At 41.5% G+C, this 27086-nt stretch overlaps 1 protein-coding gene across 4 annotated transcripts in view; it reads right to left on the reverse strand.

The window, feature by feature from the left end:
- atp8a1 (ATPase phospholipid transporting 8A1) overlaps positions 1–27086 on the reverse strand; it is a 508819-nt gene that overhangs the window by 240815 nt on the left and 240918 nt on the right. For all 4 annotated transcript variants that reach the window (XM_072496670.1, XM_072496671.1, XM_072496674.1 and 1 more), the window contains 2 exons: positions 20854–20959; positions 2638–2720 (listed from right to left, as the gene is read on the reverse strand). In XM_072496670.1, coding sequence (XP_072352771.1) covers positions 2638–2720; positions 20854–20959 — 189 coding nt within the window. The remainder of the gene's footprint in view (positions 1–2637; positions 2721–20853; positions 20960–27086) is intronic.

Raw genomic sequence — 27086 nt, forward strand, 5'->3', positions numbered from 1 at the left:
AGCTGGAGCATTAACAGATATCTTTGCAGCATCCTTGAGCATGGGTGAGGTCCCGGAGGACGGAGAATTGCTAATGTTGTCCCTTTGTTTAAGAAGGGTAGCAGGGATAATCCAGGGAATTATAGACCTGTGAGCTTGACGTCTGTGGTAGGCAAACTGTTGGAGAAGATACTGAGGGATAGGATCTATTCACATTTGGAAGAAAATAGACTTATCAGTGATAGGCAGCATGGTTTTGTGCAGGGAAGGTACGTCTTACAAATCTAATAGAATTCTTTGAGGAAGTGACAACGTTAATTGATGAGGGAAGGGCTGTAGATGTCATATACATGGACTTCAGTAAGGCGTCTGATAAAGTTTCCCATGGCAGGTTGATGGAAAAAGTGAAGTCGTATGGCGTTCAGGGTGTACTAGCTAGATGGATAAAGAACTGGCTGGGCAACAGGAGACAGAGAGTAGTGGTGGAAGGGACTGTCTCAAAATGGAGAAAGGTGACTAGTGGTGTCCCACAGGGATCCGTGCTCGGACCACTGTTGTTTGTGATATACATAAATGATCTGGACGAAGGTATAGGTGGTCTGATTAGCAAGTTTGCAGATGATACTAAGATTGGTGGAGTTGCAGATAGCGAGGAGGACTGTCAGAGAATACAGCAAAATATAGATAGATTGGAGAGTTGGGCAAAGAAATGGCAGATGGAGTTCAATCCAGGCAAATGCGAGGTGATGCATTTTGGAAGATCTAATTCAAGAGCGGACTATATGGTCAATGGAAGAGTCCTGGGGAAAATTGATGTACAGAGAGATCCGGGAGTTCAGGTCCATTGTACCCTGAAGGTGGCAACGCAGGTCGATAGAGTGGTCAAGAAGGCATACAGCATGCTTGCCTTCATCGGACGGGGTATTGAGTACAAGAGTTGGCAGGTCATGTTCCAGTTGTATAGGACTTTGGTTAGGCCACATTTGGAATACTGCATGCAGTTCTGGTCGCCACATTACCAGAAGGATGTGGATGCTTTAGAGAGGGTGCAGAGGAGGTTCACCAGGATGTTGCCTGGTATGGAGGGTGCTAGCTATGAAGGGTGCTAGCTATGAAGAAAGGTTGAGTAGATTAGGATTGTTTTCGTTGGAAGGACGGAGGTTGTGGGGGGACCTGATTGAGGTCTACAAAATTATGAGGTATGGACAGGGTGGATAGAGTGGGGGTGTCAATTACAACGGGTCACGATTTCAAGGTGAGAGGAGGAAAGTTTAAGGGAGACGTGCGTGGAAAGTTTTTTACGTAGAGGGTGGTGGGTGCCTGGAACGCTTTGCCAGCGGAGGTGGTAGAGGCGGGCACGATAGCATCATTTAAGATGCATCTAGACAGATATATAAACGGGCGGGGAACAGAGGGAAGTAGATCCTTGGAAAATAGAAGACAGGTTTAGATAAAGGATCTGGATCGGTGCAGGCTGGGAGGGCCGAAGGGCCTGTTCCTGTGCAGTAATTTTCTTTGTTCATTATATAGAGAAAATGCAGGTATATGGAGTTAGGATACAGATGGGTCACAGTCTCATTGAATGGTGGAACAGGATTGAGGGACTAACTGGCCTACCCTGTACTATGGGTTTAAGTGCTACCAATTGGGCAAAGCTAACACATAGCTCAAAAGTAATTCAGTCTCTACATCCAAGTAAATATGTAATTGTTCAAACTGAGGCACTGAAGAAGTCAGCACTGTACCTTTCTATGTTTGGTGGCATGCAAGAGTCAGGAGAGTCATATAGTGTTCCCCACCCTCACTGCATATACCGGTGTTAGTCTTCCATTCTTGCAAAAGCAGGTTTCAGAAATCCACTAAGTTAATATAAAGAGGAAGGCACACAATCGAGAACAAGATTCTCAATTGTGGCAAAAGCTGAGATTTGCACAGATAATCTCCTAACAAAACTTTAATGGAACTTCTGCATACAACTCAGGATCTGGTAATTCAGGATGCCTATTTTTAATAGGCAGGTAGATGAATCAAAGTTAAACACTCACAAGCATAAGGAAATGACAGCAATAAATAAATCTGATCACTGGGACAAAGATATATTGAATAAAGCACTTTACAGCTTCAGGAAAGACCTCATGCAGCCATCGATGTCCCCCTTACAAAATATGTACATAATGCAAATGAGTGAAGATCTGATATATCATGGATCTCTGTGCTTTTCCATTAGAGAATCACGTGCAATTGATTGGGAAATCTGTCATCTCAGTTGGTTAGCTTCAAGAGTCTTGAGGCAATAATCAAAACAGCCTTAATCTGAGTAGTTTTTGAACATGAAGATTCAGTAAGAAAGGTGAGCTATTTCTCCTTTGAACCAAAGGTTATTACCTGTCTTTTGTTCTTCTTCCCCAGTATAGCAAATTAATTTTTAAGAACTGAGCTAATGGAGAAACTTGTAGAATTTTATTTAGATTCAATATGAAATAGCAAATGCCAGCATTTTACAACATGATGGCACTTTATTCACAACACCACCCTTCCTTACTGGGAATTTATAAAAGAATCCTGTGCATTCTTTCGAAATGAACAGAATTGCTTCTAGCCAAGGAAACAAAGCTTAAATCCAAGAAATCATTGGACTTCCAAGTTTGATGTACTTACAGCTTCTATAATAACTGAATTTGGGGTTCGCCCACTGAAAACAAAGCCCAACTGCTTTGCTGCTCTCACCAACGCTCCTTCATCTATAAAACAAAATGTTTGTTACTAACGTCATTTTGTCCATAAGCAATAATAGAGGTGGTTTCTACAGTGCACCATAATCAGTAATTTTAGGATCCCACAATTCTCCTCAGTTTCTATAAACTTCAAATGAGTTAGGTGTACCTATTTATGCACCCAATCAACCATAAAATGTAGCTTTCATGTACAGAAAGGGCCTGGCAGGAAATTTTCAACAATGATAATTTAATTGAAGGAATAGTTTCCTTCCTCAATCTTCCTACTGTGGAGAAATCGGTCCAAAAAATTACGATTCCAGAACACTGAATCGATTTGCTTAAGATAGAGAAAATAGGAATTCTGCTGAAAGACTCTTCGACTCCGAATTAAGGATTTCTTAACAAAAATTGGGTATAATGCTCCCTGCATCTTCATTTTCATTATAAAACATCAGTGTGAATTTAATTTTGACCCGCTTTCACAAATTTCTGCATTTGGCTGTCTTGGTCTGCTGAATTCTCAAAGATGTGCGTCTTGGACCAAGTTCTGATGAAAGATTATCAACCTGAAATGTTAGCTCGGTCTCTCTCTTTGCAGAAGTTGCCTGATGTGCTGAGTGTTTCTAGTATTTTCTGTTTTTGCCTTGCATCCTTTCTGCATTCATTAACAGATATTGCATGAAACACAAACAGTTGTTGGATAAGGAGCAAATTAATGCGTTCATGTAATACACTGTTACAGAGTTCTCCAGACCCACCTCTTGAAAACAGTACAATATGTTCTCAACATCAACACGGTAAACTGCAAGAAACAATCCCAAAGGAAGAAACAAAATGGATGCATAAGTCACCTTAAGAACATCCCTACATATCAGAGGGAATGAAGTCAGAATTCAGGATATTTACTTTCCATTAGTTTGGAATAATATTGGATATACTGTATGGGTCACCTGATCCAGGGGATTGTGAAGCAGAAAATAAAATATTGAGCATTAGCTGTGAGGGCTTTCCCATGAAGCAGCACACACTTACTTCACTAAACTTATAGGCTATCTGATAATACAAAGTCAGAGTTGATACTAATTGTGTAAACATATTATACACCAGTAGAAATAAAAGTGAGTATAACAAAAGGGAGTTCAGGAAAGTAAAATTGAAAAGCATGATTAAAGGAAAAAGAATAATTGAGGAGATAGTTTATGAAAATTAAAATGTGTACTATGCAGAAGTTTATTTCTCTTGGAAAGAGATATCAAATTTGTATCTCCAGCATTCATTCCCGATAACCATGCATTTTTTCTTTTTCATGCCTATACCCAAATCATTTTGGAAAAGATGGGCTAAAATCTGGTACACTATAACTGGAACAAAAAAGGACAAAAATGAAATAAGACAAAAAATAGTTACATTTGGTGTTAAGAATTTTATATTTTATGCAAGGGCATCAACTACATGCTGGCTCATAGAGAAAATGAAGATTAGCTTTGAAGTGATGATTATAAATTGACATTTTAATATTGATAAAATAACAATTCTGGATGGAATACATCATGAATATTTCCGATAATTTGTGCAAAATTAAACTGAAGATGTGCCTGAAAATGTTCAGTTAATTAGAATCAGAAAATTGGAAAATAAATTATCGTGATGCTTTGTCAGCAAAAAGACAGAAATGTAAAAGTGGAAATGATGGACTTGTTAATCTCTTGAGTATGGCAGGCATGCAATTTATAAAAAAGAATCAACTTAAGTGCATTTGCCAATAATTCTAAGCGACACAAGCATGAGAGGGCAGGCTTTCCTATTAATTTCTCAAAGAAAATTACTTAAAATTCAGAGTTGGTAGGTAATATTAAACTTGGACTATAAATTAGCTAAATAATAGGAAATCAAGAGTGATGGATCACAAGAAATCCCATTGGGCTGTTGTAATGAACAGAATACCATCACAGTGTTAGATCTGGTCTTCTGTTAATTTGATTTATAAATGATCTTGTCAAAAGCACTAAAGCAGCACATTTATGATTCGAGAAAATGCAAAGTGATGTGGGATGTTCAGAAGTCTGTTATTTTTCCAAATTTGGCACTGAGCAGATGGTTTATCAATGACAATTAATTGAGATATTTAGGCTAGAATGCCCGTGTGTGTTAACGTAGCAAATAGACAGTATGTTGCTCAATTTTTAAATGACACGAAAGTTGCAAGTGCAGTAAAGAATGAAGATAGTAGCAAAGTACTGCAGATGCTGCAAATCTGAAATAAGAACAAAAATGTTGGAAATACTCAGCAGGTGAAGCAGCATCTGTGGAGAGAATCATAGTTAATGCCTCAAGCTAATGACCTGTCATCAGTAGAAGATAGTAATTAATGTCAAGAAAACATAAGCAGGCTGTGGAATAGGTAGACATCTCACAAATGAAATTAAGTACAGAGAAGTGTGTTGTGATACATTTCAGTAGGGAAAATAAAGAGGAAAACACATACTAGCTGGTACAATTTAATGTAGTGCAAGCACTTATGAGGCATCCACTTGTGTACAAATTGTTGCAGTTAAAAGAGCACAGGGATTCTGGACTGTTAAAATAGCGGTCTGGAATACAAAATCCAGGAAGTTACGTTAGACCTATTGAAAATATTGTTGCTGTAGTGATATTCAGATATCAATATACATGATCAAAGTATGTAAATGTAGTACAGTTATTTCAACATTAGATGGCTCACAGTCAAATGCTATAAGAACTGGATTCCTGCCTTTTCTAAGTCACATGATGTGATTCAGATCAGTGAACAAGCAAGGCATAGAATAGCTAGAGTGAGAGAAGTTAGAACTAGTTTGTTATAATAGTGTATTGTTATGTAGTTATCTGTATTGTACTTTATTTTGTCATTGTTAGTTTAGTATTGAGTAAAAGGATTCAGTTTATCATTTTATTACTCATTAAATAGCTCATCTTTCAACAAGACGACTATTGGTCATTTTATCATCCTGGTGGATTCAAGAGTAATATATATATTTTAGATAAGTCATTATTTAAAATATAACAGTTGCCAAAGCTGGATATTGCTAACAAATCATTCTATTGAAAGGATATGAAGCCTTTGGAGAGCGTACAGAAAAAGGTTTAATCAAATGGTTCCAGGAATGAGGATAGACGCAATAACTCTATGTTTTGTTAACTACTTTATCTGCATTATCTTCCACAAATTTCCTTTAGAATCACATGAGTACAGAATAGAAGGTATATTCATGAATGATGAGTGCACAGTTTCTCTATTTAGCCCCACACTAATGCACATGACAATAATAGGCAAATATAAGTTAGTCTATTCCCCAATCATGGATTTCTCCAGTACCCAATATATTCTGGGAGTAAAACATTAAGTGGTCGTGCACACCATTTTTGTTTCTAAATGAAACAGTTGTATTGCAAACATACAAATGATGGACAGAAAAAAATCCTCTGGTCTACCCATCCAGTCCCAGAATAATATCACCCCACCTGATCTCCTGAGAAAAGTAAGAAAAAACAGATGAAAACCAATGTCAATTTGATGAAAATGTTTCTCAAACCCCTAAAGCAATCAAAACTAGTCCAGGAGACCTGGCTTTGTTAATTCCTTTCATTATCTACATTTTGTTAAGAGATGATTATCTCCCAAACCAGAAATTGGTTTAGTTCTCACTTGAAGCAATTAAAAGGTTGGGCGTCCATTGCATGAGCTGGCAGCCTGTCCAGAGGTCCACTATTCTATGGGAAAAGGACCTCCTCCTGATATCTAATCTAGATCAGGTGTTAAATAACTTGGAATTCTGACTCCTAGTCCTCCTTATCCTATTTGAAACAAATAGACAACTCACACACAAACTATTGTCTTCCCTACCTTATTAAAAAAAAATCAGATAACATCAAGGTTGCACTTTTAATAAAGTGCAAAATCCCAGCTATTTGATAATGAAGATGTTTTCAAGTGGGTATTGGTCTAGTGGTTCTCCTCTGTACACTTTCCAAAGCCTCATTCATTGTTGTGGGATGACCAAACCAGGCCTATATTTAAATTGAGATTTGGCCATTGTTTTACGCCTCATGTTCAGCTGTCCTATTAATGCACCGGAACACCTGTTCACGTTAAATATCACTTCATGAGATTGTTTATAAACCTTGAGGGATCTATGCACTAGAGCAGCCAGATTCCATTTTCTCTACTTTCTTAATGCTTTCCCTGGAGGGTGTACATTAAATATTTGCCTTACCCATATACACTACTCTGCATCTTTCTGAACTAATCAGGTGTCAGTCACAAGCCTAATTTCCCCAAAACACCCGATTAAATCAGTCAAGCATTATCTACCATCTTGATACTTGCACAAACCTTAAGTCATATTCAAATATGCAGTATGTGGTCCCAAACACTATAGCTAAATCATTAATAAAAACAAAAAATAACAAGCCCAGATCAAGCATTGCAGGACACCATTGGTGTCACCACTCCCCTGCTTCACCCCCCATAACCTTGCACATTGTCTTTTCAGATAACATTCCAATTCTCTTTTTTTGATTGAACCTGCCTCAGTATCCTCTCAGGATGTTTATTCCACTCTCCAATCAACAGAGAAAATAGAAGCAGGAGGAGGCCATTCGGCCCTTTGAGCCTGCTCTGCCATTCATTGTCATGGACGATCAAGTTCAATATCCTGATCCAGCCTTCCCCCCTCCCCCGCATATCCCTTGATCCCTTTAGCCCCCAGAACTATATCTAATTCCTCCTTAAAATTACACAATGTTTTGGCCTCAACTACTTTTTGTGGTAGCAAGTTCCACAGATACACCGCTCTCTGGGTGAAAACATTTCTCTTCACCTTAGTCCTTAAAGTAGGGCTCCCCTTATCCTCAAACTATGACCTCTAGTTCTGGACTCCCCCACCATTGGGAACATTCTTTCTGAATCGACCCTGTCTAATCCTGTTAGAATTTTGTAAGTTTCTATGAGATCCCTCTCACTCTATACGCCAATGAATATAACCTTAACTGACTTAGTCTTTCTTCATATGACAGTCCTGCTACCTCAGGAATGAGCTTGGTAAACCTTTGCTGCATTGCCTCCATAGCAAGAACATTCTTCCTCAGATAAAGACACCAAAACGGCAGACAATATTCCAGGTATGGCCTCACCAATGCCCAATAAAATATCAGTAAAACATCCCTATTCCTATACTCAAACCCTCTCACTATGAAGATCAATATACCATGTCTTCTTTACTACCTTCTATACCTGCACGCTTACTTCCAGCGATTGATGCACGAGGACACCTCCATCAAGTCTCCTCTCGGCTTTCTTTTCTGCAAGGACAATAGTCCCAACCTCACCAATCTATCCTTAGAATCATAGTCCTTTACCCTGGGAATTATTCCTGTGAATCTTCTCTGTAATCTCTCCAATGCCTTCACATACTTCCTCAGTACTCTTGATGAGTACTAACTAGTGTCTTCTAAAAGTCCAACATGATTTCCTTACTCTTGTACGCAATGCGCCATTAATAAAGCCTATGATACCATATGCTTTATGAACTGCTCTCTTAACATGCCCTGCCATCTTCAATAACTTATGTACATATACACGGAGATCCCTCTGCTTATGCACATCCTTTAGAGTTTCTCCTTTCATTGTATAGTATACGGTCTATCCATATTGTTCCTGTCAAAATGAATCACCTCACCGTTCGATAATAATCTTTATTGTCACAAGTTGGCTTACATCAACACTGCAATGAAGTTACTGTAGATCTCCAAATTTCTTTCTCTGTCAGTCTGGCCTCAATAAAAGTTGAGACGGATTCGCACGTAAACAGAAGTTATTTATTTAGCTTGCAAGCTTGAATCATCTTACAGAAATGTAAGAGACATCCAGCTTCTTACATCCCAGAAAACGACTGAACTAAAAGACAAAGGGATCTCTGCAAAATCAATTCAAATGGTATCAAGTTTCACATACTCGACGGACATAGGTCAGCCTATGTCCCTCCTGACCTGTTCGATCTATTCTGATTGGCTCACTTCCAATCCCTTTCTCTGGCCCCTATCAATGCAGCATCACTCTCATAGACCCACCTCTTCCTGCTTTTTCCATGCGGTCTCAAATTCCTTTGTCCCTAACTGCAAGAATCAAAGTGGCTTATTTCTACATTACATTAACTAGTAACTCTAAAGTAACTATTTTATATCACATTCGTCATTACTGCGAAAAAACCCCAGTCGCCACATTTCAGCACCTGTTCAGGGACACAGAGGGAGAATTCAGAATGTCCAAATTACCTGACAGCACGTTTTTCGGGACTTGTGGGAGGAAACCGGAGCACCCGGGAGGAAACCCACGCAGACATAGGGAGAACGTGCAGACTCTACATTGAACTTCATCTGCCATTTGTCTGCCCAATGCACCAACACGTCTATGTCCTTTTGAAGTTCAAGACTAAACTCATCACAGCTGACTATGATTTCAATGTTTGTATGATCTGCAAATTTTGAAATCATGCCCTGAAAACCACACTCTAGATCATTAATATACATCAGGAAGAGCAAGGGTCCCAAACTGACACTGGGGGACTCCATTGTAAACCTGCCTCAATTTGAAAAACAACCATTTATCAATACTCTCGGTTTACTGCTATTCGGTCTGTTTCTTATCCAAATACCTACTTTTCTTTGATTCCACGAGTAGAATTTTGCTCGAGAGGTCAAATGCATTTTAAAAATCCATATACACTACATCAATCTTTTCTATTACCCTCTCAATAAACTCCAGCAAGACAGTTAAACATGATTTTCCTTGAATTCATTCATGCTGGCTTTCCTTAATTATCATGCACTTGTCTTAATTAGCCTGCGCTTGTCTAAGTGACTATTGATTTTGTACCGAACTATAGTTTCCGTACCACTGAAGTCAAACTGAATAGGCTGTAGTCATAGTTTCATCCTTGCACACCTGTTGAACAAGGGTGCAACATTCATAATTCTCCAGTCGTCTGACACCAGTGTCTAAGGAAGACTAGAAGATTATCATTGGTGACTCTGCAATTTCCACTTTCACTTCCCTCAGTATCCTTGGATGCATCTCATCTGGTCTTGGTTAAGTAAAGGTAGCCTTTGCAACATGTTCTCCTTCTCAATTAGGCATTCTTTTAGTATCAATTACATCCTCTCGTACCTTGGCCTGGGTTGCATTTTCTTCCTTTGTCAAGACGGATGCAAATGTTTAATACCTCGGCTATTTCTCATGCCTCCAGTTTGAAGTCTCCTTTTTTAGGCATAATTCGCCGTGATTCTTTTTAAACCCATCCTTCTGATTCCCTTTTCCGTTAGATTCCAGTCTCTTCTCATGTTCTCTCTTTGTTTTTCTTATTAGCCTTTTCACTCCTTCTCTGGCCCTTCCATATTTAGCCTGTTTTTCCATTGTTTTTTTTAGCTGACATCTATTGTATGCGCATTTCTTCCTTTCATCTTCACGTTGAGTTTTCTCAGCATCCACGGTGCTCTGGAATTATTTGTCCTACCTTTCCCCTTCACTGGAACATACCTTTACATTGCCTGCGGTACGGTGGCCCATTGTTCAGCCACTATCTTTTCTGCCAACATCAGATTCCAACTCACTCGACTCCCGATGCATTCTCATCCCATTGAAGTTGGCTTTCACCAAATTAATTGTCCATGTTCTGGATTGCTCCTTGTTCTTTTCCATGACCAACCTTAACCTAATAATACAATGGTCACAGTCCCCTAAATTCTCTCCCACTGATATTTCATCCACTTGGGACAAATTATTCCTCAGAAACAGATCTAAGGGCTCCTGCCCTCTCGTTGGACTGGGCATTTGCTGCTTCAGAAAATTATCTTGAATGCAAGAACTCTCACTGATCTTGTCCTTTTGCACTATTCCTACCCAGTATGTAATTGGATAATTGAAGTCCCCCATTATATTTACTCTATAATTCTCATACTTCTCTGTAGTTTCTTTGCAAATTTGTTTATCTACATTCCTTCCAGTGGTTGGTGGTCTATATACAAAACCATAAGGTGTAGGAGCAGAATTAGGCTACTCCACCCATCGAGTCTGCTCTGACATTGAATCATGGCTGATATTTTTCTCATCTCCATTCTCCTGTCTTCTTCCCATAACCCTTGATCCCCTTATTAATCAAGGGGATACAACATTAATCGATGTTATGCACAATTTTCATTCCTTACCTCTAGCCAAACAGATTCCTTTCCTGGCCCCTCTGGAACATTCTCTCTCTCTCCAGTCCTGTAATGCCATTTTTAATCAATACTGCCACTCCCCCACCCTTTTCTTCCTTTCCTGTCACTCTGTGTTCACATACATGCACAATAACCCCGATTTAGATATTACTTTCCTCCTTACTTTGACCTCATCTAATGCCTTACTATTCCCTATTCAAATTCCATCAAGTTTTCCAAGTATTCTATTTACCTTGATACTACTCTGATATATCCTCATCAATTAATACTTATCTATCTTACTATCTTTTCTGCCAACATCAGATTCCAACTCACTCATGTGCATGATAAAATAGGACTGTCAGTATGGCTTCGTCAAGGGAAGGTCATGCTTGACAAATCTGTTTAGAGTTCTTTGAGGAAGTAACAAGGAAGTTAGTTAGACAAAGGAGAACCAGTGGACGTAATTTATTTTCCAGAAGGCCTTTGACAAGGTGTCGCAGAGGAGACTGTTAAATAAGTTAAGAGCCCATGGTGTTAAGGGCAAGATCTTGGCATGGATTGAGGATTAGCTGACTGGCAGAAGGTAGAGAGTGGGGATAAAGGGATCTTTTGCAGGATGGCAGCCGGTGACGAGTGGTGTACCTCAGGGGTCTGTGCTGGGTCCACAACTTTTCACAATTTTTCACAATATACATTAATGATCTGGAAGAAGGAATTGAAGGCACTGTTCACTAAGTTTGCAGATGATACAAAGATCTGTAGAGGGACAGGTAGTATTGAGGAAGCTGGCGGGCTGCAAAAGGACTTGGACAGACTAGGAGAGTGGGCATAGAAGTGGCAGATGAAATACAATGTAGAAAAGTGTGAGGTTATGCACTTTGGAAGGAGAAATGAGGCATAGATTATTTTCTAAATGGGAAAATGCTTAGGAAATCAGAAGCACAAAGGGACTTTGGAGGCCTCGTTCACGATTCTCTTAAGATTAAGGTGCAGGTTCAGTCAGCAGTTAGGAAGGCAAGTGCAATGTTAGCATTCATGTCGAGAGGGCTAGAATACAAGGCCAGGGATGCACTTCTGAGGCTATATAAGGCTCGGGTAAAACCCCATATTGTGTATTGCGAGCAGTTTTGGACCCCGTATCTAAGGAAGCATAAAACAATGGAGCAACAGCACCAGCTTGAAGTAAACCAAAAGAGAAAATTCTGGAAAATCTCAGCAGGTCTGGCATCATCTGCAGGGAGAGGAAAGAGCTAATGTTTCAAAGTCCCGATGACTCTTTGTCAAAGCAGTAATTTGCTTTCATCCAGCTTTAAGTAAAGTTGGCCGAAACAGAGAGGGAGTATAGTAGGAATCGTAGCCATTCAATGCCGAAAGAAATTAGCGCAATCCGAAAGACACTGGACTCCTTGCTGACTCAACGTTCTGAGAGGGGTATATAGTTCCTCTGTGCTAGATTCTAAGGGTAACAGAATGATTAAGTCGGAGGATATTAAAAGGGCATTTAAATGCTTCTCTGCTGATTTATCTAAAACCAGTCAGTTGGGAAATGCACTAGTACATGTGTTTTTTCTCTTCCTTTAAACTCCCACCAATTGTTGAGGATCAAAGGTCGACCCTAAATGCTCCCATTTCGAAGAGGGAAGTGGTATTTATCGTTGGACTAGTAATCCAGAGACTCAGGATAATGCTCTGGGTACCGGGTTCGACAGACTGTGAAATTTGAATTTGATTTAAAAATCTGGAATTAAAAGTCTAATGATGACCATGAAACCTTTGTCGATGGTCATGAAAATCCATCTGGTTCACTAATGTCCTTTAGGGAAGGAAATCTGCTGTCCTTACCTGGCATGACCTACATGTGACTCCAAAACTACAGCAATGTGGTTCACTCTTAAATGCCCTCAGGGGTGGGCAATGAATACTGGCCCAGCTAGTGATGTCCACATTCCATAAATTTACCTTGAGGGATCTTGGGGCAGCACACTGGCACAGTGGTTAGCACTGCTGCCTCTCAGCTCCAGGGACCCGATTTCAATTCCGGCCTCGGGTGATTGGCTGTGTGGAGTTTGCACTTTCTCAGTGTGTCTGTGTGGGTTTCCTCTGGGTGCTCCGGTTTCCTCCCACAGTCCAAAGGTGTGCAGGTTAGGTGGAATGGCCATGCCAAATTGCCCCTTAGTGTCCAAAAGATTAGGTCCTGTGATTGGGTTACGGGGAGAGGGGGAAGAGGGTGCAGGCATAGGCTTAAGTAAGGTGCTCTTTCAAAGAGCCAATGCAGAGTCCATGGGCCGAATGGCCTCCTTCTGCACCGTAAATTCTATAAAAAGTCTATGATCGTCAGTTTGGTTGGGCTCCGGGCCCTGATGGTTTTGGGAGAGAATTTTATAAGGAATTTAAAGACTTGCTAATAGATCCTCTGATCGGTATGCATAATCATGCATTTGCAGTAGGTCTACAGCCTCAGTCGCTTCAAGAAGCAACTATCTGCTTAATTTTTAAGGCAGGCAAGAACCCCCAAGTAATGTGCATAAGCCGATTTCACCCTTGAATATAGACTTGAAATTGTCAAAAATACTGGCTTTGCGTCTGGAAAAAAATCCTCCCTCGGATTACGTGGGGTGATCAGACTGGGTTCATAAAGGACCACGATTCATGTAACAATAAGGAGATTATTAACTATTGTTCCGGTCTTCTAAAACAGGCGATAGACAGCTTAGTGATCTCATTAGATGCTGAGAAAATTTGTGGAGTGGAATTATTATTTAAAAAAAATAATAATGTATTCACTTTTACAAGATATGGGCTTCGCTGGTTAGGCCAGTATTTGTTGCCCATCACCAATTTCCCTCGAGAAGGTGGTGGTAAGCTGCATTCTTGCACCACTGCAGTCCATATCGTGTAGGTACACCCACAGTGCTGTTGGGGAGGGAGTTTCCAGGATTTTGATCCAGCAACAGTGAAGGAACAGCGATATATTCCCGAGTCAGGATGGTGAGTGACATGGAGGGGAACCTCCAGATGGTGGTGGTGGTGTTCCCAGGTACCTGCTGTCCTTGTCCTTCCATGTGGTAGTGGAAGATAGTGTCTAAGGAGCTTTGATGAATTCCTGTAGTGTGTGTTTGAGAGAGAGGGAGGGAGGGAGGGAGGGAGGGAGGGAGGGAGAGGGAGAGAGAGAGAGCACGAGAGAAAGAGAGAGCATGTCCATGTCAGAGAGAGGGTGTGTGGAAGTGCGAGTAAGTGTTGGAGTGCCTGTGTGGGTGTTTCTGGAGGAGTGTGAGAGAGTGGCGGAGTGTGCGTGTGTGCATGCACAAGGGACTGAATGAGCAACTGAGTGCGTTGTGTAGATTGAGTGCGGCTAAGTGAATTGTGCGTGTGGAGGGATAGTACAAGAGGCTGAGTGAATGTGTGGGGGTCAGTGCAAGTCTGCCTTATGCCCAAACCCAAGTTTTCTCACTCACACTCATCACCACATGGACACGCACCTACTCACACTTAGCCACCCACATACACTGACCCTTTCACATTCTGGTCATTTTTACTACTTACTATTTTTAAAAACTGTATGGCTATGACATTGTTGTACTTTTGCTCAGTAATTGTTCCTTTCCTTAAAATCTCAACTTTGTTTTGAAATTCAGTTTGTTGTTGTGCCAAATCTCATCTTTCTGAAATTTGAATGAGAAGAATCTGCAGCTGTGACCTCTCGAGCAAAAAGATTGGACAATTGAACTGTAAATTAAGTGTTTACTGCAGCAAAGAAACATCATGAGCATACCTTCATCAAATGTACATTCATATCGACTTCCAATGTAGATCTGCTGGATAGTATGCAAAGGTGAAAAATCTGAACAGCCTACCCTAATTGCAAGAAATGGAGGGAACATTTAACACCCCAGTACCCTGGTTGGGATAAACGAACATGGATCAAACTTAGATCTTTCCTGCTCTGTATGGCCCAGCTACTTGTCAGATGAACTCCAATGTATCTGAGAGCATTGATAGTTATGCATTAAAAAGAAAATCAGGTCCAAAGCACAGAGTTTATTCACTTATGTGCCATGATGGTGTAACCAATCTAGCATTTTTAAAATGAGTGTAATTTAAGAGCGTAGGGACCAGAATATTCCAACAAATTAGGGGAGATTTATTAGTCCTTTGGCTGGCAAATGCCATCTGCAACTCGGGGGCGGGATTCCCTAATCCCACGGCAGAGTGTCCACACCGTCGTCAACGCCGTTGTGTTTTACGACGGCGTGAACGGGCCAACCCCGCGACTAATTCTGGCCCCTACAGGGCCCAGCATGGAACTGGAGCGGTTAACGCTGCTCCAGCTGCTGATCCGCGACTCACGTCGATCGCGGGGATTCTCTGGCCCAGCCCTGGGCTGAGAGGATCCCGCCCGTGGAATTTGTACTTTTATCTTGATTGTATTATCTGCCAAAGTTTATGAATTTAACAAGTGAAATTTTATTTTTATTTGTATGAACATTTTGTTCGATATAAAGAAACTTCAAATCCAAAGCATCCTTTCTCATTGCCATGCAACAGCTGCACACCATTTCAAGATCACGGTGATAACATTATGCAACACTACTTCAGCTCAAACCAATGCAACCATTCAACTCTTAGCAAAAGATAAGAATTGAGGAATTAAGACTCTTGCTTCATGTCAGTGTGGGCTGGCGTCTCCTCCTCTTGCAACATTTCCCCTACTTTGCCATAAATCCACTTCATAACTTAATCCTTGCTCTTGCACGTGGATCAGAAGAAACATTTTCAGCACATACAAGTTCTAAACTGTGGCATGCAATTATTTGGATTGGCATCTAATGTGGCATTAGCTTCAATGACATTTGAATGTTGCTATAACTGTAGAAGGGTAAGAAAGACCAACGTACCTTTCACACTCTAGTTTAACTACCTTAAGCTGATGATATATCCAACAAAACATCTAGGTACTAATGTATAAACTATAATGGATTGAGGTGCCTGTCTTTAAGACAGCATAGCAGAGGAGGATCACCTGGCTCCAGGGACCAATGGGGACTGAAGGTGGGCGATCGCCCAGAGGGTGGAGACCCATCCCAGACAGAATACATTGGGGAGCCATGTAGTAAAGATGAAAGGCTGGAGCAGCATGGTTGTGTCATTATTTCTTGTTATCAATAAACTCTGTCTGTTCACAAGAAAAGCCTCCGTCTCCTCATTGTCAGGCTACCACATTGGCAATGAGGATACAAACAATTATGAGGGCATAGCCAACCTGTGGGTATTGAGTTAAACTGAAGTCTGAAGGAAGGATAGACTCACCCGAATGCTTGTTGGTCAAATAGATAGTGCCAGACCCTGAGGGACAGATGTAGAGCAAACTTGACTAGTACAGTCAGAAGTTTGGTACACTATAGAAAATAACCCTCAGAAACAAGAGCTGTGATCTGGAGTTAGATAAAAGGGGACTGAGGTGAAAAGGAAAAAAAGAGAGCACAGGAAAAACTGTCAAAAGTGAAAAAGGAAAAATGCCCTAAGGAACTGCAGAACCTGACCCAAAAGCACGAGAAAGCCCGATCGGATTATAGCCTGCGGGAGGGAGGGGTGGGGGTGGCTAAAAGAAAAAGAGAAGTCAAGCAGTTTAGAAGGGTGTCCATAAAGAGCAGCTGCAAGTTCCTGCCAAAAAGAAGCGTGGGAAAGCACAGAGAGAGAGAGAGAGAGAGAGAGAGAGAGAGAGAGAGAGAGAAACAGCAGGTGGAAGCAAAAAAAATGGTTTTGACAGTATTAAAGTGGTAATGCATTTCAAGTTGTACAACATTAATGCAACAACCACCAGAATGAACAAAGGACAAGAGGACAAGGGATGAGAAAGTCAGAGAAGACACCATATAGAGGTCAACTTTACAAAGGGGTCTTTATGTAACGGATCACCTCAAGGAAGGTAGTGAAGGGCTTGAGGAAGTGGCAACGCTGGAACTCAATAAGTTCTCAAGGGAGAGCAACATCAGACTCATAGCAAGTAGTTAAAGAAACCTCAGAGAGGGTTGCGCAGTGGTTGACCCTGACCCTGGGTTTGGGGGGGGGGGGGGGGGGGGGGGGTGCCACAGAGAAAATCCAGCAAATAGGCAACAGAAGACTGAAGAGCTGAAGGCAACAAGACGGAGTTGCATCCCGTCCCTTTGTATCATAACGAGAAATTTCTTGTAAGTATTAGCAATGAACTACAAGCAAATGGTAAAGCTTTAATCAGTCAGAAAGTAAGACAAACCACAGCAGCAGAAGAGCTACGAGTGAAGAGAAAAAAATATTTAACCCTACCCGAAAACTGCAGTAAGTAGGAAATTAGTTCAGCGTTTGTGGCCGTGATTTAAATGAAAAACAGCCCAGCTACATCAAAGTCACTCTGGCAAAGGTGGAAGTGACTGGAAAGTCTATCAAGTCAGCAAGAAAGGGTACAGCATTTACCAGCCAGCAGAAGGGGAACTAAAATTAGAGCCAGTAAAAAAGGGGTTGAGAGAAAAATCACAAGCAGAACCCAACAACAGAGGTCAGAAAATGGAACCCGAGTAGAGCCATGGCAATCCCATTATAATGGAGGTCATCAATTTTGTGACAAGTGAGAGAACTGCTAGTCTGAGTGAAACACAAAGATATAATCCATGGCGTTCATGTAGAACACCCTGAATCATCTACTACAAGACTCATTTAAAAATAAGATGGATCAACTCAAACAGGATTTGTTCAAGGGGGTCGTTAAACTCCTTGCCTTACAATTCAAACTATAAACATTAAACAGTCAAAATGCTGACTAGACACAATACATTAAGGTTCTCAAAAAAAAAATTACTCACTGCTCAACAACAGAGAGCTGCCATATTTCAAATAGAGATTACAAATATGGCCTCACTAGAGAGAAACATTAGGGATTCAGAAGAGGAAATTCCAATGCTGAAGATTAACCAAGCTTTGAGTATGGAAGACCGAGAAGAGGAGCTTAGACAGATGGACGTTTACAAGAGCCATTATTGGGAATTATTTGGAGATCCGATCGAAGGATCAACTACCAATTGTGGGGAAAATACTGATGACCTTGAGAATTGGGCATTCTGCGGAGAGGCAGAAACTGTCCTTGCGTTTAGGGTGCTGTGAAGGACATAGCCATGGACAAACCCAATGGAAGAACACAACTACTGGGACATATGGAGGAGGAAGAAATGCTGAACGAATAAGTATAGCTCGACGCAACCACAAAAAAAGGAACTTGGCAATGGTCCAAAACCATGCAGAGGATGAGAAGGGAGAGGCCATGAACAAAAGTTGTTAGAGAGAATGCTGGATTCACCTTGAAAGAGACTGAAAGACAGACAAACTGAACGGGTTGCAAATGCGGAGTGTGGAACTAGAGAATGATTGTGATCCTTTTTGGCAAGAGAAAATTGTGGCCAGAAGATACAGATGTTCAGAGTATTAAACTTTTTTTGGGGGGGGGGGGTATAGGAGAAAGAGGAAGAGGAGAAAGTGGTTGTATGGCCTAACAAACTCCTCATGCCCAAGCAGAAGATTGATTGATGCAGTACACAGAAGAAACTGAACTGACATCCCAGAATAAGATTGCTGAAATGGTCAAACTAATAATTGTGCACAAGAGCTAATGTGGTGACATGGTGAGAAAGATGCAACTGGAAATGCTAGAACAAGGGACTTTATCACACGGCCAAAGTACCAGAAACAGAATACCACGACCATCGTCTTCACAAGTGATAGACTGAATTTGTGAATGAACTGTCAAGACATCACACTGGGTTGTATTGTGATGAGGGTACCTGCATGTATTGTAAAGTAAGTTACTTGACAGAGAAGTGGACCAATGGAGGACTGGAGAGTGACACTGTAAAACATGTAATCCTTAGTCAGCACAGAGTCTAGGACAGCACTTGGAAAGCAGCAAGCCTGCACGGAAGAATCCCATGCAAGATAATATTTGTAACTTTGCATAGTTGGAGACTGCTAGTGGAAGTGTTATGTTAAATGCAAGCCTCACAATCTCATTATTGAACAATCACTCCATTGATTTTTAAATGTCTAACGTGTATGTATAATATTTGCATTGACTATATTGTGTTGTGTAGATCAACTCTGAAGACTGTATAAAAAGGTTAAGGGGGGAGGGATATAGTGGATTGAAGTGCCTGCCTCTTCTAAGATAGCAGAGGAGGGTGACCTGCCGATCGAGTGGCTAATCACCTCAGAGGGTGGAGTCCCCTCATAGGCAGAATATATCGCGGAGCCATGTAGTAAAGATATAAGACTGGACCAGCAGCTCAGCGCTTCTCCAGGGCAGCGAGGCCAGTTGTTTCTAGTTATCAATAAACTCTGTTCACGCAAAGAGCCTCAGCCTCATCTCTGCCAGGCTGCTGCACAAACTATCGGGACAGATCCATGTGCACCTTTCAGCGTACTCAAGATTTTGTCATGAACTATGCAAAGACATATAATGTCACAAGGAGCATCCACCATCAACAGTTTACATTGAAACAGGTTATTTGACATAATGATCTAAAGTACTTGAGAAACAAACTGGATCATAGAATCATGGAAATTACAGCGCAGAAGGAGGCCATTCGGCCCATCGAGTCAGAACCGGCCCTTGGAAAGAGCACCCCACTTAAGCCCACACCTCCACCCAGTAGCCCCACCCAACCTTTTTGGACACTAAAGGCAATTTATCATGGCCAATCCACCTAACCTGCATATCTTTGGACTGTGGGAGGAGACCGGAGCACCCTGAGGAAACCCACGCAGACACTGGGAACACGTGCGGACTCCGCATAGACAGTGATCCAAGCCGGGAATTGAACCTGGGACCCTGGAGCTGTGAAGCATCTGTGCTCACCATAGAGCTACCGTGCTGCCCTACATTACACTTTCCACATTACCTACCGGATTGCAGGTAATGTGGAAAATTTAGGGGCATGACTGAAAATCATGATCACTGATATAGATTTGAAGATGTGGAGAGAGCCTTCAAAGCCAGTCTTCACAGCATATATACTGGATGCTTTAAAAATCCATAGAATAATCAGAAAAGGAACAGCTATATTTCACATTCATCACAAAGAAATAATATGGAAAACAACCAAGGAAAAAAGAGCTTGCATTTATATTTCACCATACAAACCTTCAGGAACTTCCCAAGCAATGCCTTACCATTGAGTTGTAGGAATTGTTAAGTAAACAAATACAGCAGCCAGTCGCCTAAAGCAAATGGGATTAATTATTTTAAATCATATTTTGATAACATCTATTGAAGGATAATTGTTGGCCAGGAAAAATCTGTCCTCTGAACAGTGATACTTGATCTTTTGTGTCCACCAGAAGAGTACCTTGGCTTAATGTTTCATCCAAAAGGCAACACCTGTGACCAGGTCACACACTCATGTGGTTAAAGCCTGGATTGGAGCCTATTTTATCATACTCCTCATAATGATGTATGACACACTTTGGTTCTAATGACACAATACTCATTCTATTTGTCATACTGGATTGGTGTGGCGATCCACGATTAAGCCACCTATAATTGAGTCCCCTTGTAAGTAGTTGCAAGGGTATACAAATTTATACTTGCATAATAGAGAGATAGGATTCAGTAGGGCAACCTCCAAAGCCAGTTCACATATCAGAATCCAAGTTCAAACAGTGCTAGTATAAATGGCCATGTTGAAATGCACTTTGGCTGCTCTATTAGCTTAATTCACACCATTACCAGTATAAATCTGGTTTAAGTATTTTAACACAATGGAACTTTAGTTTTTCATTGTCTTATGTCATTCCCAATTAACACTATTTTAGAGAAAACACATTTTTAATAGTATAGGCTCTTGTATAGCATACAAACATGCAGCACAATTCATTTCACCTATTGGGCATTAACTCTTACCTGGGGATGACGCTTGATAGATTATCTTGTCAACATCCCTCTCAGGTACTGCTGTGTGGCAAATTGCCATCATTGTTAAAAACTCGCAAATGACTGGTGCTGTGGGCTAAAATGTTAAGCGAAGATTAACAAAGCTCCGGAAAAGAACATGCCAGAGGGTTTGCAAAAAAAAAAAAGGCTCATACATTGCTCAAAAAATTAAACTGGCTTATAATTGCATTATTGCATAGAATTTACAGCACAGAAATGTCATGTCCAGCACAGAAATGTCATGTCTGTGTTTATGCTCCACAATAGCCTCATCCCACTTTACTTCATCTAACCCTATCAGCATATTCTTCTATCCTTTTCTCCCTAATCTTACTTCCCGTTCAACTAATCTTTATTCTATTTGCTTCAAACACTCCACGTGGAGGTAGTTAATACATTCTGATCACTGAGTAACTAAAGCCTCTTTGAAAAGATGAGCGACATGAGCTGATTGATTGCCTAACCATTTTTGTTCCCACCTTTGCTGAATCAATTTGGATCTGTTTACAGATGGGCTTAACCCAAAGTTTTCACAGCATTATATATGTATGTTGTACAATTGATTTCTACTCACAGTGATTCAACACTAAGAGCAAACAAATGATAGCCTCAGGAAAGAAATACAATATATGCAACCAGGATTCTTAACAAAGGAATTAGCGCATCATTTAACTTGACAGGCAAGACTATAGTTCTTTCCGAACAGCAGACAACATGGCAAACATTGTTTTCCAATAGTTCCTGATCAGCTGCTGCAGGTGAATGTAGAAAATACTGCTCTGCATATTTTCATTTTACTTCGCGGATTTGCAGCATATGGCATCTTATGAAGCTTTACTAAAGAAATTTGGGGCAGCACGGTAGCATTGTGGATAGCACAATTGCTTCACAGCTCCAGGGTCCCAGGTTCGATTCCGGCTTGGGTCACTGTCTGTGCGGAGTCTGCACATCCTCCCAGTGTGTGCGTGGGTTTCCTCCGGGTGCTCCGGTTTCCTCCCACAGTGCAAAGATGTGCAGGTTAGGTGGATTGGCCATGATAAATTGCCCTTAGTGTCCAAAATTGCCCTTAGTGCTGGGTGGGGTTACTGGGTTATGGGGATAGGGTGGAGGTGTTGACTTTGGGTAGGGTGCTCTTTCCAAGAGCCGGTGCAGACTCGATGGGCGAATGGCCTCCTTCTGCACTGTAAATTTTATGATAATTAGATCACAGTTGAATTGCGCTAACTTCATAGCTTCCAATATATTTGAAAAATTAAATCCAGTCAAATCATTTGAGAATATCTAAAATGATTATAGGTGATGCAATGTTCGGATATTAATCGAGGAATACTTCGCACTGAAAAAAATTCATATATTCAACCACCAGAGTTTCTCAGAGTTGTGGACAAACTGAGAATTAAAGAAAATCAAAAAATACAATCTGGTTTTAACTAGCATGCAATGTTTTCCTTTTAATCTTTTGGACCTTTTAGGTCAACGCTAGGCGGTACATATTTCTTGCATTCTATTCAACTTTCCCACAACCTCAGCAAAGTGAAATGTGAAAATCTGGATGTTGTTGTAGCACCATCCATCACACGAGGCGAGACGTAGAGAACTTCAATCGAGGCTTTATTGAGCAGACTTGTTCAGACTTGTTCCCCAGCATCTCAGTCACAGAATGCAGCTGCGGGGAGTAAACCGGGTTCTTATACCCCGCCTATCTGGGTGGAGCCCAGTAGGCGGCAGATCCAATCGGGACCCAGCATCTGTCCTCCAATAGCTCCTCGGTATTCATGGTGTACCGTATTACCCCTAATACATACCACCACAGTTGTCTGATATACCTTCCCTCCTCCAAAAGCTGCACACCATCTGATTCATCATTCAAATTGAATGGTGCAGTTGCTGTACCGATTTCTTGGTGAGAGGATGATTTATTTACAAAATTGGGGTAATATTGTTTTAGTCTGTAAAGAAGGCTATGCATTTGTGTGAGTGTAAATGATTTAATTAATCTGGGAAAAAGTTAATTGAAACAACTTGTCTGGAAGAGTGGAGAGATAAAAGGGATAGAGGTGTTAAATGCATGCATTTGTAATAAAAAGCCAAGGCAGCATGGATTTAAGGAAATGAGTCGAGTTTAGAAAGTTGCTTTAGGAGATAGGGAATTGACTTTTCAGTTGTTAAATTTCAAGGCAGTAAAAGGTATTTACAACTTGCAACGGTTTCATAAGTAAACAAAGGAAGGTTATTCAATTCTATTTTACCCAAAATGGCAAGAGGAAAGACATTAAAGATTTTTATAATTTGGTAAAGTTAAGTTCAAAGAGGTGCTGAGGACATAGGAATCAAAGATGAAAGGAAAACAGGTTATTTAAGGAACAATATTAAACTGAGCTGTGTTGGCTGTTTGGGGAAGACTCCCTGCGCTAGGAAAAGGTGAAAAGTTGGAATGAGCAATCCAGTCATGCCAGAAAAGTCTCTGCTGCAGAAAGTAGTCGGTTTTCTGAATATTCTTGAATTTCCACAGCAGAGTGGAAATGAATAATGTATAACTGTAAATATTGTGTGCTCAAGTTGCATTTTCCTCTTGTTATAAATTTTTTACATTTATTTTCAAATCACCAAATTGTTACCGGAATTCTGCACTACTGGGATCAGTAGGTTTCTTGTTTCAGATACACAGAAAAACAGCAGCAAGTCATGTTTCCTTCTGAAATTTGGCTTGCTGAGCAAATAACATCTGCTGTGGCCATAACAATAGATAATCCAAATGGGTCAAGAAAGTGGTGTGTTCCATTTCTGTTTAAGGTATGTAAAGTATGAGTAGTGTCAAACAATGCCGATATCACTGAAAAATTACTTTTAATGCATGCAGTCTCATCCCTTCAGTTTTAATTATTGAAGGTTTTTTTTCAATTTCTGCCTCATGTTTCTCTCTTAATCTAACTTTTCTTTTCCTCTCTAATGTAAATCAGGATGCAAAGCTCATGTGTGTTATATGCAAGGAAATACTGACAAATTAAAGATGAAAACCATAAAACGGCATTTGGAAACTAAGCATGACAAGTTCAAGGACAACCCTTTGATTCTTTTCAACGGATGCAGTGAGAACTTAAATCATCAGCTGAAGTCCTTCGCAGAAAACATTGACTGACGAAGCAAGTTAGATCGTGAGGACCAAACGCTCACCTGTCACATTAAAGGTAAGCGTAAATGGTGGGTCGCGAAGTTCGGGCGGCATGGGCCATGAAAGATGGGCACTTGGTAAAAATGGTTCCCAGGCAATAAAGTGTGAAAAAAGCTGACATTCACGGTTCTTTGATAGACCCACTGGATCGACGATGATTTGCTTTCACTCTGCTCCGATGGGTTCCGAGTTGGCTGCTAACCCGAATGAGGAAATGGCTGAGGAACGGAATAGGTTTTTTGGGTCGGTCTTCACAGTGGAAGACACAAATAACATGCCAGTGACTGATGGAACTGAGGCTATGACAGGTGAGGACCATGAGAGGATTGTTATCACCAAGGAGGTAGTGATGGGCAAGCTAATGGGGCTAAAGGTAGACAAGTCTCCTGGACCTGATGGAATGCATCCCAGAGTATTAAAAGAGATGGCTAGGGAAATTGCAAATGCACTAGTGATAATTTACCAAAATTCACTAGACTCTGGGATGCTCCCGGCGGATTGGAAATTAGCGAACGTGACCCACTGTTTAAAAAAGGAGGTAGGCAGAAAGCGGGTAATTATAGGCCAGTGAGCGTAACTTCGGTAATAGGGAAGATGCTGGAATCTATCAAGGAAGAAATAGCGAGGCACCTGGATGGAAATTGTCCCATTGGGCAGACGCAGCATGGGTTCATAAAGGGAAGGTCGTGCCTAACTAATTTAATGGAATTTTGTGAGGACATTAACAGTGTGCTAGATAACGGGGAGCCAATGGATGTAGTATATCTGGATTTCCAGAAAGCCTTTGACAAGGTGCCACACAAAAGGTTGTTGCATAAGATAAAGATGCATGGCATTAAGGGGAAAGTAGTAGCATGGATAGAGGATTGGTTAATTAATAGAAAGCAAAGAGTGGGGATTAATGGGTGTTTCTCTGGTTGGCAATCAGTAGCTAGTGGTGTCCCTCAGGGATCAGTGTTGGGCCCACAACTGTTCACAATTTACATAGATGATTTGGAGTTGGGGACCAAGGGCAATGTGTCCAAGTTTGCAGACAACACTAAGATAAGTGGTAAAGCAAAAAGTGCAGAGGATACTGGAAGTCTGCAGAGGGATTTGGATAGCAAAGTGAATGGGCTAGGGTCTGGCAGATGGAATACAATGTTGACAAATGTGAGGTTATCCATTTTTGGTAGGAATAACAGCAAAAGGGATTATTATTTAAATGATAAAATATTAAAACATGCTGCTGTGCAGAGAGACCTGGGTGTGCTAGTGCATGAGTCGCAAAAAGTTGGTTTTCAGGTGCAACAGGTGATTAAGAAGGCAAATGGAATGTTGTCCTTCATTGCTAGAGGGCTGGAGTTTAAGACTAGGGAGATTATGCTGCAATTGTATAAGGTGTTAGTGAGGCCACACCTGGAGTAGTGTGTTCAGTTTTGGTCTCCTTACTTGAGAAAGGACGTACTGGCACTGGAGGGTGTGCAGAGGAGATTCACTAGGTTAATCCCAGAGCTGAAGGGGTTGGATTACGAGGAGAGGTTGAGTAGACTGGGACTGTAGACAGCGAAAACAGCGCGGGAGCAGAGAGAGCCGGGACAGCGAAAACAGCGCCGGAGGAGAGAGCCGGGAGAGTTAAAAAGCGCGGGAGGAGAGAGCCGCGACAGCGAAAACAGCGCCGGAGGAGAGAGCCGGGAGATTTTAAAAGCGCGGGAGGAGAGAGCCGGGACAGCGAAAACAGCGCGGGAGCAGAGAGAGCCGGGACAGCCAAAACAGCACCGGAGGAGAGAGCCGGGAGATTTAAAAAGCGCGGGAGGAGAGAGCCGGGACAGTGCTGGGAGAGAGGAGTGCACAAAAGGTATGGCAGGAGTGCCTTCAGTCACGGACTGCTGATTGGAACAGAGTGCATCGGAGTTTAGGTGAGTGACTGAGTTCGGGTGAGTGGCTGTGTTTTTGTTGGTGTTCGGGTTTATCCTTGAGGTTCTATAAAGAATGTTTTTTTAAAAAAAAGATTTAAATTAATTAACTAGTTGAATATGGCTGGACAGGTGATGTGCTGTTGCTGTATGATGATGGAACTGGTGGATCCCATTGAGACCGTCAGTGACCACATCTGCAGCAAGTGTTGGCTGCTCGAGGAACTTCGGCTCAGAATTGATGAGCTGGAGACCCAGCTGCACACACTGCGGCACATCAGGGAGGGGGATCATTACCTGGACGCTTTGTTTCAGGAGGCAACCACACCCGATAGAATAAGTTCTGTTAATTCGGACAGTGGTCAGGGACAGTGTGGTGTGATTGCAAGAGAGGCAGGTAGGGGGATCCTGAGTTTAGGAGTTGAGGAGCCTCAGCCCTTGACCAACAGGTATGAGGTACTTGCTCCCTGCGTGGATGAGGAAGAGGGCTGTAGGGAGGATGCGTTGACTGACCACTGCACCGTGGTACAGGAAGCCATTCAAGAGGGGGGAGCAAAAAGACAAGTGGTAGTTGTAGGGGATTCTATAATTAGGGGGATTGATGGCATCCTTTGTAAGCCAGATCGAGAGTCCCGCATGGTATGTTGCCTGCCCGGTGCCAGGGAGAGGGACATCTCTGATCGGCTTGAAAGGATTTTGGAGAGGGAGGGGGAGGATCCAGTTGTTGTGGTCCACGTTGGGACTAACAACATAGGTAAGACTAGGAAAGAGGACCTGTTTGGGGATTATCAAACGCTAGGGACTAAATTAAAGAACAGGTCCTCCAGGGTTATAATCTCTGGATTACTACCCGAGCCACTAGCCAATTGGCATAGGGTTGAGAAAATTAGAGAAGTTAACACGTGGCTAAAGGAGTGGTGCGGGAAAGAGGGATTTCATTTCATGGGGCATTGGCATCAGTACTGGGGCAGGAGGGACCTGTACCGTTGGGACGGTCTTCACCTGAACCATTCTGGGACCAGTGTTCTAGCGAATAGGATAAATAGGTTGGTCACAAGGACGTTAAACTAGCAAGTTGGGGGGAAGGGAATTGTAAAGCTATGGACAGTATAATGGTTAATGGAGATCAAGGCAGC

Source organism: Scyliorhinus torazame, chromosome 3 (assembly GCF_047496885.1).
Source record: "Scyliorhinus torazame isolate Kashiwa2021f chromosome 3, sScyTor2.1, whole genome shotgun sequence".
Taxonomy (NCBI): domain Eukaryota; kingdom Metazoa; phylum Chordata; class Chondrichthyes; order Carcharhiniformes; family Scyliorhinidae; genus Scyliorhinus; species Scyliorhinus torazame.